This window comes from Esox lucius, chromosome 5, assembly GCF_011004845.1.
Source record: "Esox lucius isolate fEsoLuc1 chromosome 5, fEsoLuc1.pri, whole genome shotgun sequence".
Classification (NCBI taxonomy): domain Eukaryota; kingdom Metazoa; phylum Chordata; class Actinopteri; order Esociformes; family Esocidae; genus Esox; species Esox lucius.
Window position 1 is genome coordinate 8260448 of NC_047573.1, and position 13541 is coordinate 8273988.

General features: G+C 46.7%; 1 protein-coding gene across 2 annotated transcripts in view; it reads left to right on the forward strand.

Annotated features, from left to right (window-relative positions):
• Nucleotides 1–13541, forward strand: part of LOC105028411 (forkhead box protein N2) — a 31326-nt gene that overhangs the window by 10055 nt on the left and 7730 nt on the right. The window contains exons 1-2 of one of the 2 annotated variants that reach the window (XM_010901151.3): nucleotides 168–322; nucleotides 9085–9677. In XM_010901151.3, the coding sequence (XP_010899453.2) occupies nucleotides 9099–9677 (579 nt within the window). In that variant the 5' untranslated portion in view covers nucleotides 168–322; nucleotides 9085–9098. Of the gene's footprint in view, nucleotides 1–167; nucleotides 323–9084; nucleotides 9678–13541 lie in introns of those variants that run through there. The other variant, XM_010901150.3, reaches the window with a different exon arrangement.

Sequence of the window (13541 nt, forward strand, 5' to 3'; positions counted from 1 at the left end):
GTCCCATTGCCCGCCGCAACTGAAGATAAAGCCTGGATGTCCTATGAACTGAACCTCTTATTTACTTGTTTGGGGGTGGGGGGGTTGGTCCTGATCTTGTCAATGTGAAAAGGGCCTGGGTAGTTATATCAGTTTAGCCCCCCCTTCAGTTGACCTTGGGCCTCGTTTCCAACGTGCTCTCTCGTCGTCTTCTCCTGCTCTTCCTGTATTTCCCCCTGGCTGTCTGTGGCTCCCGTCACCCGTCTGTAGTGCGTCAGTCGTCACATTCTGATACTCCTGCTGTCTCACTCAGTTGTCACGGATCGTCAAGAGACTAAAGATGGTAGGTGTGTGTGTGTGTGTTTGTTTGTTGCTTATAGTTTATCATGGTTCTTTAAATCCTCCTGTGGATTTCCTGGTACGGCAGTTTGTTTTTATACTATAGTGTCGGTTAGGTTCTTGTCTGTTCACCCTCTGCATGCCTGCCACGCGCCCACTGTTTGTGTGACAGCATACAGTAGCAAAGGGTAGGTTACCTGCAAAACACACTGACAGGAACCTGAGGGGTCGTCCTTATCAGGGAACTCCCTCTTAACTTCCATTCCTTTCACCGATCGGCGCCGTCTCATAGATGTGTTTGTGAGCGGGTGTTTTTGTGATTGAACTTCTTTACTGTCCAAGGTGTTTCCTCCTAGCTCTGTGCTGTTAGAATACTGCCAGGATTGCGAAATGTAGCCAGAGCAAAAACAACCGCTTTATATGACGAGAAGGCAAGGCCAACTCTATAGTCTGTGTCAAGTCAATTCTCTTTTCTCTTTCACCTCTAGCAGAGATTAGGCCATCATCCATTTATCAGCCTGGCAGACAACCAGAATCATATCTTCTTTCTATTTTGTTTTTAATATGACTGTCTAGGCTAACTAACCCCTACTGTAACAAGTATCAGTTGCAACACAATGTGTGTCTTGGTGTTTTGACACACCTTTGTGTATCTATTTCAGAGGTGGAACAGGTTTGGATCAGTGGTTTTGATGCAGAGCAGGTTTTATTGCATTACCTAAGAATGAATGTCTCTGTCTGCCTGTGTCTCTTGTCTGCCTGTGTCTGTGTCTCTTGTCTGCCTGTGTCTGTGTCTCTTGTCTGCCTGTGTCTGTGTCTCTTGTCTGCCTGTGTCTGTGTCTCTTGTCTACCTGTGTCTGTGTCTATTTGCCTGTGTTTCTCTCTCTCACTCTCTGCCTGTGTCGCTCGCTCTCTCTCTCTCTCTCTCTCTCTCTCTCTCTCTCTCTCTCTCTCTCTCTCTCTCTCTCTCTCTCTCTCTCTCTCTCTCTCTCTCTCTCTCTCTCTCTCTCTCTCTGCCTGTGTCTCTCTCTCTCTCTGCCTGTGTCGCGCTCTCTCTCTCTCTCTCTCTCTCTCTCTCTGCCTGTGTCGCTCTCTCTCTCTCTCTCTCTCTCTCTCTCTCTCTCTCTCTCTCTGCCTGTGTCGCTCTCTCTCTCTCTCTCTCTCTCTCTCTCTCTGCCTGTGTCGCTCTCTATTTGTTAGGGAGGTTGTAGAAGAATAGGGGTAGACTGCTGGCCTCAGCACTTTGAGCGGAGCGTGTATTGATCTCTCCACATTAGTCTCTCTTCTCATGCCTCGCCACCGACTAGAGCACAATCACTTCCCTTTACAGCTAGGCCCCGCTGCCACGGCAACCACACTGCAGATCAGGAGATAGGCTTTTGGTATGCCGTCTCTTCTGTTGTCTCTGAGGAAATATCTCCATAACCTGGGTCACTTTGTTAGGGGACGAAGGGTAAGAAGCCATACAGAAACCGTGACGGACTACATGTACAATAATAACGTTGGGTTTTCCCGTCGGGGAAACCCTGAGCTGGTTTGGCCCCGTGGAGCAATTTGTTTTCAGACTTGTTTTGTCTCCACCAACCACTAATTTGATATTTGGTTGTATGCTGGTTTACATGAGGGGAATCTCGCCTCATCCACCACAAATGTTCAGCACCCACCTGGGAGATGCACGGCAGCCCATTTCTGCTGGAACACTCACCACGCGTCGGCTGATGCCGGAGCATTGTTCTGTCCACATATAGCCCGCTGGTCGGAGAGACGTCATTGGCAAAGCCAACGTAATGCCTTTTTGGTGCTTTGCGCCTGTTTCGTCAGCCGACGAAGGGTAGCGAGCAGTTTTTCGCAAAATAGTCTACCGTTTGCCTCGGCACCTGCTGTCTTTTTCTTGTTGCCAGTGTCATGAATGTGAGTGGAGGAGCTGGGCATTGAGGGGAGGGGCGGGCTGCAGGTGACCTGATTGGGCCCCTACGTGGCCCGATGCTGCTCGGCTAGCATAGCACCAAGCTAACAGTCATGAGGCTAATCTCACTCATTAGTTCCCCTTGCCCCCCCCCCCTCCCCCGCTCCTTTACTCTCTGCTCTCGCACACAAGTGGACCATTAACTAGCTAGCGTCTCCCCGCCTCCCGCTTTGATGCCTTTGATAAGAGCAACAATAATTACGATAATCATAACAGCAATGATGATTCACCGTGATGGAGACAACAGACTAATCACCTAAAAGCACTTCCTGTGCTTCTCAGATCGATGCTCTTTGGCTGCTTTTATTTTACACAGAGACACACACACACACACACACGCACACTGTTGATATTCAAATGTGCATGGCTGGTGGAGGAGTATGTGATCTGAAGGATGCCAAGTGCTCTCAGGCACCCCTGGGCTGGTGGTGGTGTAGTTGAGAGGTGGAGGGGAAGGGAGGCAGTCTTTGTGGTGCTAATCAAGGTTAATTACCCACCAGCCTGTTTTTTTCCCTGCCACAGACCTACACATTGTGGAGAGTAACAGTGTTGTCGTAATGGTAGCAGCAGGAGAAGTGCCTAAATAAGTCTAATCCACTGACTACACTGTTCCCCCTACTCTGTTTGATGCCTCCTCAACCTGAAATACATTTTTATTTATTCACATGTACTTTTGTATGTTGTACATGTTGTATTTTTTTGTCTATATTTTTTTCAATTCCAATTCACAGTAATGACCTTGCCTCATCAGACTTCTGTTAAAAGTCAGTGGAAGTAATCAGGGTGTTTGAGCATGAAAATAAATAAATAACGTAATCTGGTGAAATCAACTCCATGTTTTGTTGGATGTTACTTATAGGAGATTTGGCCATTAGATGATCATTGGTTTAGAGCTAGCAGCTAAAGTTGTCATCTGCAAACCTGATACTCCATTTTGATTGGGATTGGTGGTGACATGGCTGAAATAGGGTGAGATCCCCTTTCATAGACATGTTTTTGGAGAAATGTAGCAATTTTTAATGGAGTGATCACCTTACCTTAGGGCTCCTTTTGAGCTCGAAAAAGGGAAGAAGGTACCTTGCTGCAATCTGACACACAAACACACACATTTTCTACACTAAATATTATTGCCGCACTGCATAAGCAGAACCGGCCAAGAAGAGCGAATGTCTCATGAGTGAGTACCTCTTGTTAAATAGCGTAGTGGTTAGAGAAGCGGACCTGCAAACTATAGGTCCCGCGTTCATATCTCATAGTCTAATAAAGTATGCATTAGGATTTGTTTCTGATAGACAAAAACTTTGCTGACTGTAACCTTCAGTATCCACGTTATACTGAGCCTAAAATAAAACAGTTTACAGTTATATTGCAACTGTTTCTGGTGGATTTTCAAAGTACGCATCCGTGCATGTTTTTTGGGTCAAGAATAGACAAAAATGTAGCTAGCTACAACATTCAATTAGTATGTTATAGTAAGCCTAAAGTAAAATTTTTCATGGTTACACGGTATTGTGACCATTTCTGGTGGAAGTACGCATCCGCTTTAATATAGGCTTTATCAAAACCCCTTGGGCAGTAAAAGAGTAGGGGTTTCCACGATTCTCTCGTCTTTTCACTTGACGAGAAAGTCAGTTATCGTCACCTATGTTGATATTTAGTGTATCAATGACATTCACAAATGACATTTAAAAATATTGTGCCATGAAATGAAATAGCTTTGGCAGGGAAAAGTTAATCTAATAAGCTGTTAAAACGGCCAGTGGCTGTTTGTGGTGGAGGTAAACTTAATAAGAACTGTTGGTCAGTTTAACACAATGCTCAACGGTGTCTAGCGACTGGGCGAATGTATATTGCTGTGGCGTAGTGATTAAAGATGCAGCCTCTCACGTGGAAGACGGGTATCACTTTTAATTGCGGGCCGGCTGAACTACCTACTTGCCAGGTTCCATTTCTGTTTTATTGAAAACGAGCGTTCTTTGCCAAACCTAACGTACAGCTTGAATGATGTAGGCTTGAATCTTCCTGAGGAAAGTCCTTGTTGTAAATGAACCAGATGCGCTGGTTATTGAGCTCTGGTGCAGATCATCAGTTCCTTCAGGAATTCACATGGTGACCCGTTGGGTTTTCCATGTAATGGGTTTGACACTGCAGCAATGTGAATGTGCTCCATCTTTGTCCAACCTGTAACATGATCTGTGATCTCGTGAGCACATACACCGTGCACTCTAGCATGGTTATTGCCAGTGAATGCTTCGGCCATTTTAGTGAGTTTTGGCATCGTCGCTTTGCATCAATCCCACTCGCTTTCTGCGGAAATAATGAAAATGGTCACAACGTATATTGTTTTAACATATTTGCATGATGGGCTGTATATTTAGTATGTTATTTATGTGTATGTTGCATAAATTGAATCACTGTTACACCTCAGTTAAGCATCAAATTCCATGTTTGAAAGCGAGCGGGTTTGATGAAATGGGGCACATGATTAAACAATTCTCAGTGACCTGTTTTTGGCTCCAGAGCATTACTTGCCTTACAGCCAGTGGCTCGAAATCCCAATCGACGTCTTTTAACAATGTATATTCTGGGAACATGGTTTATTTCTGGGTTAACCCTTTGTGCTGTCTCTTCCGATGCTGTATGAATGGGTGCAGCAACACTTCAAGGGACTGTAGACATTTCACTCCCAGTAGCTGGGCTGTGTTCAGAAGTGCACCTCCACTCCAGTGTAGAGCTCGGCCTTGTGGGCAATATTACGACAATGCAAACACAAACCAAACATACACAACAATTACGGAATACAAGTGGCTGCCCAGTACAATGGACATCGGTATTCACCCGTGGAGGACACGCCTCCCAAGCTTGCCAGCAGCCGTTGAAAGTGAGCATTCGACGACGTCTGGTCACAGACCCACGTTGGGATGATGAGCAGGCCGAAGATCCTCCGTAAGGTGGTTTCTAACTGTGCAGACATTCTTCAGCTTCATAAACCCAGAGTTTTGTGGCTGGTCTCAGAAAACATCTGATGGGAAGAAGCTGGATGTCAAGGTCCTGACATGGTTACGTTGCCTGGATGTCAAGGTCCTGACGTGGTTATACGTTGCCTGGATGTCAAGGTCCTGACGTGGTTATACGTTGCCTGGATGTCAAGGTCCTGACGTGGTTATACGTTGCCTGGATGTCAAGGTCCTGACGTGGTTATACGTTGCCTGGATGTCAAGGTCCTGACGTGGTTATACGTTGCCTGGATGTCAAGGTCCTGACGTGGTTATACGTTGCCTGGATGTCAAGGTCCTGACGTGTTTATACGTTGCCTGGATGTCAAGGTCCTGACGTGGTTATACGTTGCCTGGATGTCAAGGTCCTGACGTGGTTATACGTTGCCTGGATGTCAAGGTCCTGACGTGGTTATACGTTGCCTGGATGTCAAGGTCCTGACGTGGTTATACGTTGGCCACTGGTGCGGTGCCAATATCTCAGTAATTCGGTTTGTCGCTTAGATCTCTGCTCAACAGGCCACGGACCTGTCTGTGTGGTCCGATGTTTGCTTCATTCGGGCGTGACGGGATAGACCCAGCTTCCCGTGTGGAAATGAGGGGGATGCGTTTATGTTTTGGTTCTGTTCTTTGAGCTTCTCTTTAACACAAACCGGCAGTTCTCTGGCTGCCTGACATATTTGATTGCTCTACTTTATCCTGAGTAATGATTCATACTCATCCTCATCTAGCCTGCTGCTGCTTCTGCTGCTGGAGACTTTATTTATTAATTTACTGTTTCCATGGCTCTTTGCTTGTTTCCCCTCCCATGTCTCCACTCTCCCTATGTCTCACCATTTCTATCTGTCTCTGTCTACACTTCCTTTGTCCCTCACTCTGTCATTATATAAAGGGCACCATTGCTCTTAGGCTAGACACACTTTTGATTTAACCCTGGTTCCTGGTTCAGACCCTGACTTTTCCTGGTTCCCTGAGGAGTGAGCTGAGGGGTTGCGGCCTGGGGTGTGCATCGCCTCCCGTCATCCCTTCATCCTCCCGCTACAAGACTCCCGGTAGCAGCTCTTCTCTTCCACTCCATGCCCTCCCTCCTGCTTCTTCCCCGCCCTTCTCCTGCTTTCACTCAGTCCAGAGTCGAGATTGACCCAATTCCTTTTAAACAACAATGGTGGAAGGACAATGCCCAGCCGCCCTCCACATCCATGCCCCCATGTCTGTTAACCCCCCAGCCTCAGCCCAGACACATTACCCAGAACACCCTTGCATCCATATCTGTTAACCCCACAGCCTCAGCCCAGACACATTGCCCAGAACACCCGTGCCTCCATGTCTGTTAACCCCCACCCCGCCAAACAATGAAAATGCAATGGAAACATGGGGGAAACACTGTGATTCACCCCCCTGCAAAATGTGCCTGTACTTGTTTTAGTGTCACCCAGTCATGAAGTAAACATTTGGAATGTGGGGCTTGTGTGAATGTTAACCAATCCACCTACATTACAGCAAAACATGACTTTGACTGCGACCACTGATGTCTGGATGCTTGATATGTCATCAGCTCACACGAACTGGAGGTCGTGTTTAACAGTCACTTCCTCAGCCTGAAACACGACAGCTTTTGAACATCAAGCTGTGAAACCAGCTAGATATACATATTGTCCTTGAGTAAGCAATAAATAAATAATGCGACAATAAATAAATCATGGCAGATTTGCGGGAACATCCGTTTTGTGGGATCAGTGTATTTTTTTGACTGGGCACCGATGCGTCGACCCTCTAGCCCTCTCCGTCGTTAGCCTCGTCTCCCAAGGCCCCAGACCGCCGCTAGGGGTTACCCAACAAACACCAGCCTGCCCTGTTAGGGTTCCCCAGCGAAGAGTGCTGATTGGTTGTTGGCCACGGCTGACACACACACACACTGCCCATCCTGGGTGGATTACTTGTTTTCTCATTCTGAGTCGTTCCCTAGTTTGGAAGATTTCTCCTCTTAATTGAAGTGACAGCGGCAGGGTTGTCATGGTGACACTAGGGGCATAGATTAAAGCTTGTTGTGAGAGGAGGAGGAGGAGGAGGAGGAGGAGGAAAAGAGAGAGAGAGAGAGAGGGCTGCTGTTCTCTTGATTGGCCTCGCCGACGGTCATGCAGTTCTCTATGGTCAGGACTGCAGTCACGTCACTGGAATAGACTGCACTTATGAAGTGTAAGTAGCTTTTGAATGTGTGGAAACATTCCAGATGATGACTGTGGCTGGTGTCAGTTTGATGCACTGGGACAGTTTCCTGTGTTTCATTTAGTCTTGTCTTTATAAATGTTAACCTGAACAAAGACTTTGTATGCACTTTTAGGTTATTACGCATGTCAAGAAGTGCCATATTATTATTATTATTATTATTATTATTAATGTGTGATTAAGGTGAAGGGGGAGGGATTCTCAACCTATGTTTTATTTACCATCAATGGGGACATCGTGCAGGAAGACCATTTGGGTGGAAATGGATTCTATGAAGTTCTCTAGTATGTTTTGACCCAAATATTATTTCTGAAAATCTTTGAGACACCTTTTCACACACATTTTCATAGTTTTTCTTGAGGCCAGATTGTCCAGGGCCTAAATACACACTTCATATTGACATGGTTAGATTCCTCAGGACTTTTGAATACCTGAGGCAGGCAGGTATTTACAGGTCTTCCTCTCTTCTCAAGGCCCCCCGGTATCAGGTTGGCTCGGCTAAGTGCTGGTCTGGGCTCTTAAATGATTGCAGAGAGCTCTGATTCTAAGAGCTATCCACTCTGTGTAAGATGGGAGGAAGCCCTTCTCTCCCTCCCTCCTTTAGCCATGCTTTCTCGGATGTTTTCATGCTCATTGGTGTCTAACAAGCAGATGCGTCTGGTCTGAGACGAGGTGGGCGGAGAGGCTCCACTCAGACACTTCAGAGGTCCCCCTTAAAGGCTCTGCTGGGGAGAGGAGGGGAGGAGATCCTCCACTGTGAGGCTGCGTGAGATTGAGCAAGAGGGAGAGGAGGAGGAGGAGGGGGAGAGGGGAAAGCCTCTCCATCTCACCCTGCGTGTGACACACAGTGGGGCGCCCGTGAACGCCCTCAGGGCAACCTCAGACAAACGTTGAGCTCGTCATTTAAATGTGTCCCATCCATCCATTTCCCCCGTCGTTGGGAAAGCCGCTGCCTCTTCATTCTCCATGGTAACTGCAGTGATTGAGTCACTGCGTGAGGGGAGGTTCTGCTGGTGCCTCGTGGTGTTCAGGCCTTGGCGCTGGTTGTAGACCAATCTATTTGTACTGTGTTTATTCACCCTCTGGTATGATGTACGTCACCATACACCAACAAAAAGGTCACCGGAACATTCTTTACACTTTTTGTTTGACTTATTAGGAGGTGTATTTATTTTGCCCAAGGTCATCGTGACATGTCTGCATCAGTAATTTATATTTTTGGTCTTTTGGGAGAGGCAAAGCAGCAAAGCCCCTGTCTTTTTGTGTTGGTTTAGCTCATTGTGTAACCGTTTATCTTTTGACTATAGCCAATGTATTCTTAGCAGAATGGTATTATGGTATTATCAATCTAATAGCCAATCGTTTAGCAATTACGTGAGCAACAGAAACACTGCTAACCAAACAGGCCTCGCTGGTGGGTGCTTGAAATGGAAGGGCATCTACACCCATTTCAGAAGTAATCCCAGATATCAAGCATTTTTTGGGGACATTTTTAGAAACCACTGACATGTTTTCTGTGAACCAAAACCAAATGAGCCAAAACCCAAGTATAACCTCTTCTTCTCCGTCTGTCTCCAGACCTCCCTGGTTTAATGGGTCCAATCGTTGGGATGTCGCCGGATAAGAAAGCGGAGACGCCGGGGGTGCAGGAGGACAGGGTGGGGCTAAGGGGTGTGTGTGGGGGGCCAGGGACTCTCCCGGAGGCGGAGTGCGGCGCAGCCAGTCCCCTGGCCACCAGTTTGGACCGGGGTTCCGGGGGCTCTGAAGACGAGGAGCTCACAAACCTCAACTGGCTCCACGAGAACCTGCTGCAGAACTTCACCCTGGGAGGGCCGGGCGAGGCCGGCGGGGCCCAACCCAGCGCCAGCCCCCTCTTCGACATCGAGGGTGACCCGGGGGGGCCACAGAACGCATCCTCTTCCTCGTCCTCCTCTTCCTCGTCCTCTCAGAGGGACTCGTTGAAGTCCAAGCCTCCGCTGTCTTTCTCCCTGCTGATCTACATGGCCATAGAACAGAGCCCCAGTAAGAGTCTGCCGGTCAAGGACATCTATGGGTGGATCCTGCAGCACTTCCCCTACTTCTCCTCGGCCCCCACTGGCTGGAAGAACAGCGTCAGACACAACCTGTCACTCAACAAGTGCTTCCGCAAGGTGGAGAGGAGTCTCGGCAAGGTGAGCGGACCGTCACATGCAAACACACGTGCCGTCCCAGTGTCCGGGTTTGCGGGCTCGCTTCTCGACAGGGTCACACGCACATTTATTTTTATCGTTTGAGGTTTATGAAACGACACTTTTTTTTTTTTTCGGGCCTTTACACAGCACCTCCCGACTTTTTTTAGGTCACCTCCATTAATATGTATTTATTTAAAGGTTTCATGCCGTTTTGCTGGTCAGGTGTATTTCCCGTTGTCCTGAATTTCTTTCATGAAGACCAATAGTTAGACACTCCTTCGCCCCGCCTCCTGTAATTAAGAATCTTAGAAACACAGAAAAGTGTGTTTACGATGGAGACGTTTGTGCTAGCGCGAAGTAGGTCATTTGTCTGTTACCCCTTTTAGATCAAGAACAGATTTATTCTGTCAGTTAGTCGATGACACGTCACACAATGTTTACGGAATTACAATCATTTTTCATTCATTTTAGGCGATTTCAGAAATGTAGCATTTTCATTTAAAATGGCATTAATGTAAATACACGTGAAACAGACCCGAAGAATGTCTGCGGTGATGAGAAAAGGCAAAAGGGTTTCTTGATGAAATTCCCTATGACCCTAATTATTGTATGTGCTCATGTTGACACTGCCAGGTGAGATAAGACGATGACCTTATTCACCGGGTTCCATGTGTTCTGCTCGTGGTGTATAATTAGCACACCACCTGCCCCAGGGAGATTCTTGGCTGTGTTACCGTGTCCAAAAGAATCTCTGGGGTGTCTGTGTGCGCGTGTGCCTGCGCGCATGCGTGTATGCGTGTATGCCAGCTACAAACATGCCTGTGCAGTATCTGTGGCTGTCTGTGTGATCGTAGTGACAGAGGAGTGGATGTGTGCGTGCGTGCGTGCGTGTGGATCGTAGTGACAGGCATGGTTGTGTGTGTGCGTGTATGTGTGTGTGGATCATAGTGACAGAGGCTTGGTTGTGCGTGCGTTTGTGTGCGCGCGTGTGTTGATCGTAGTGACAGAGGAGGGGATGTGCGTGAGTGTGCGTGCGTTTGTGTGCGTGTGTGTGGATCGTAGTGACAGAGGCGTGGTTATAAGCCAGTCTGCTGTGGTCAGATGTGTCTGTGTCAGGGCGGTGTAGTTTGGCTCCCCTTGGGCCTCCCTGGGTCGTGATAAGACAGGCTCTGAGACGGGCGTACACACGCCCAAGGCCGTCAGAGAAAACGCAAACACAGCACTGAGATAGGGCCCTATCACCTGCCCCACTGCCCTGCCCCACACACACACACACACACCAATGTAGACCAACTCAGGGAGGGTGGTGGGCAGGTAGAGCGGACCGGAGTTGCGTGGGACCCTGGTCCCACCTCCTCTAAGGGCACCCTGGAAAAGAGTAGACTGTTACAGCAGGCTCAGCGGCAAGACAACCCAGTCAGTGTTTTCTGTTGCCCAGGCTGGTGTGTTGCAGGGACTCCACTGTGTGAGTGGAGCAGATAGAGAGCAGCACTGGTTTCAGATGACACGCGCTGCCTGGTGGTTTGAGTTGCCATGGTGACATTTCCTCCTTCCTGCCTGCGAGCTGGCTGGTAATCTGAGTCAAGGTTACCTCCCTCCTCTCTTTCTTCCTCCCCTCCCACCCTTCTAGACGGGGCTGAAACGGAAAACCAGAGATAGATAAGACCACCATTCACGCACTGTCGTTCTTCACCCTGATGCACACGCTGGTTGTACTGTACTTTTGAGGACTTACCTGGGCCCTCAAAAATTTATTGAATTTTCCCTAACCTTAACTCCCAACCCCAATCCTAACCTAAATCTAAACCTGACCCTACCTCCTAACCCTTCCCCTAAATCTGAATTATAATTATCAACCTAATGCTAACTTAACCCCAAGCCTAAAATAGTGAGGAAGTGAGGATTGGCAAAAGGTCCTTTCTTGTCCTGATTTTCCATTACAGTAGTTGCTACACTAGTGAGGGCTTATGGTTCTGACAGGTTTCTCAGTGGGCTAGCTGGTGCAACCATTGTTTCTCGGTGGGCTAGCTGGTGCAACCATTGTTTCTCGGTGGGCTAGCTGGTGCGACCATTGTTTCTCGGTGGGCTAGCTGGTGCAACCATTGTTTCCCTGGTGCAACCATCGTTTCCCAGTGGGCTAACTGGTGCAACCATAATTTTCAAGTGGGCTTGCTGGTACTAGTTAGGTTTTGAGATGATGGCTTCAGCACAGGATTTGACAACTCCAGTTTCGATGAGACCTGTTTCCCCTAGTGACAGTTTCACTGACATAAATGAAGCCTAGTTCAGGACTAAGACAATCTAAGTCAGTTGAGAACTTTGGCTTTGTCTGTGTCCTTGAAATCTGCCAATAATGTATGTCCTGCATCCATACTAAACCAGGATAATAATGACCATCTTTTTACTTAGCATGCCTTTGATTTAATGTAGCATGCCTCTGAAGTAACTTAGCATGTCTTTGAATTCTCTTAGAATGCCTTTGAATTCTCTTAGCTTGCCATTGAATTCTCTTAGCTTGCCATTGAATTCTCTTAGCTTGCCATTGAATTCTATTAGCTTGCCATTGAATTCTCTTAGCTTGCCACTGAATTCTCTTAGCTTGCCACTGAATTCTCTTAGCTTGCCATTGAATTCTCTTAGCTTGCCATTGAATTCTCTTAGCTTGCCACTGAATTCTCTTAGCTTGCCACTGAATTCTCTTAGCTTGCCACTGAATTCTCTTAGCTTGCCATTGAATTCTCTTAGCTTGCCATTGAATTCTCTTAGCTTGCCATTGAATTCTCTTAGCTTGGCATTGAATTCTCTTAGCTTGCCATTGAATTCTCTTAGCTTGCCATTGAATTCTCTTAGCTTGCCATTGAATTCTCCTAGCTTGCCATTGAATTCTCTTAGCTTGCCATTGAATTCTCATAGCTTGCCATTGAATTCTCATAGCTTGCCATTGAATTCTCATAGCTTGCCATTGAATTCTCTCAGCGTGCCTTTGAAATCTCTCAGCGTGCCTTTAAATTCTCTGTTTTTTAATTCTTGCGTTGATTTGGTTCAACGTACACTTCATTATTGTTTAGTATGCCTATCATTTTAAGATTACTCTCAAAGTAGAAAGATGACCTTTTAAGACAAACTGCATTTGAAAAGGAGTGATTGATATGCTTACATCTGGGCAAGACTGAAGGTTTCTTTCTGTAGGTTTATTTTTGTAAACTAGTACCCAGTAGATGTATATATATTTTTTCCCCACAAATAACATGGTAGCCTTTAACTAAAGCGAAGCTATTTTATCTAACGTATACTAGGAATGCGTTATTGTTTTTATGTTTAGTCTGTTAGGGAAAAGGATTCAATATATATTTTGGGAAATGTTTATAATGTTCATCATAGGAAGTGAGAACACGATTAATTCTTAAGGAATCATGTTGCTAGATAGCGCTGTAGGCTAATTGATTTACCTATCCATGAGTGCCTTTGTCCTACAACAAATGTACATAGCTAGGACTACATACAGGATTGCATGATTGACTGCATGAGTGTCATGAACTCATGATTAAAAGTACAGAACTACACCACATAGTCAAAGACAGTCAGGACAGTCTCCCTTAACTAGACCAACAGTAGTTGTTTTCTGAGCAACAGTCATATGCTTGTGATTATTAGAAGGCTGACGTGGGGAAAGGGGCGTGGGAGCGTTGTGCTCACCGAGTGGCCCAGAGCTAAACAGGGACAGACACGTGCCTCCACATTGCACCCGTGTGTGCCGGAACACATTCACTAAAATGCTCTACTGTGCCATGCTGTTTTTTTATTTATTTTCTTATTCCATGCATCATGCTGATGATTTGAGGGGTAAAATGCAATTGTGACACA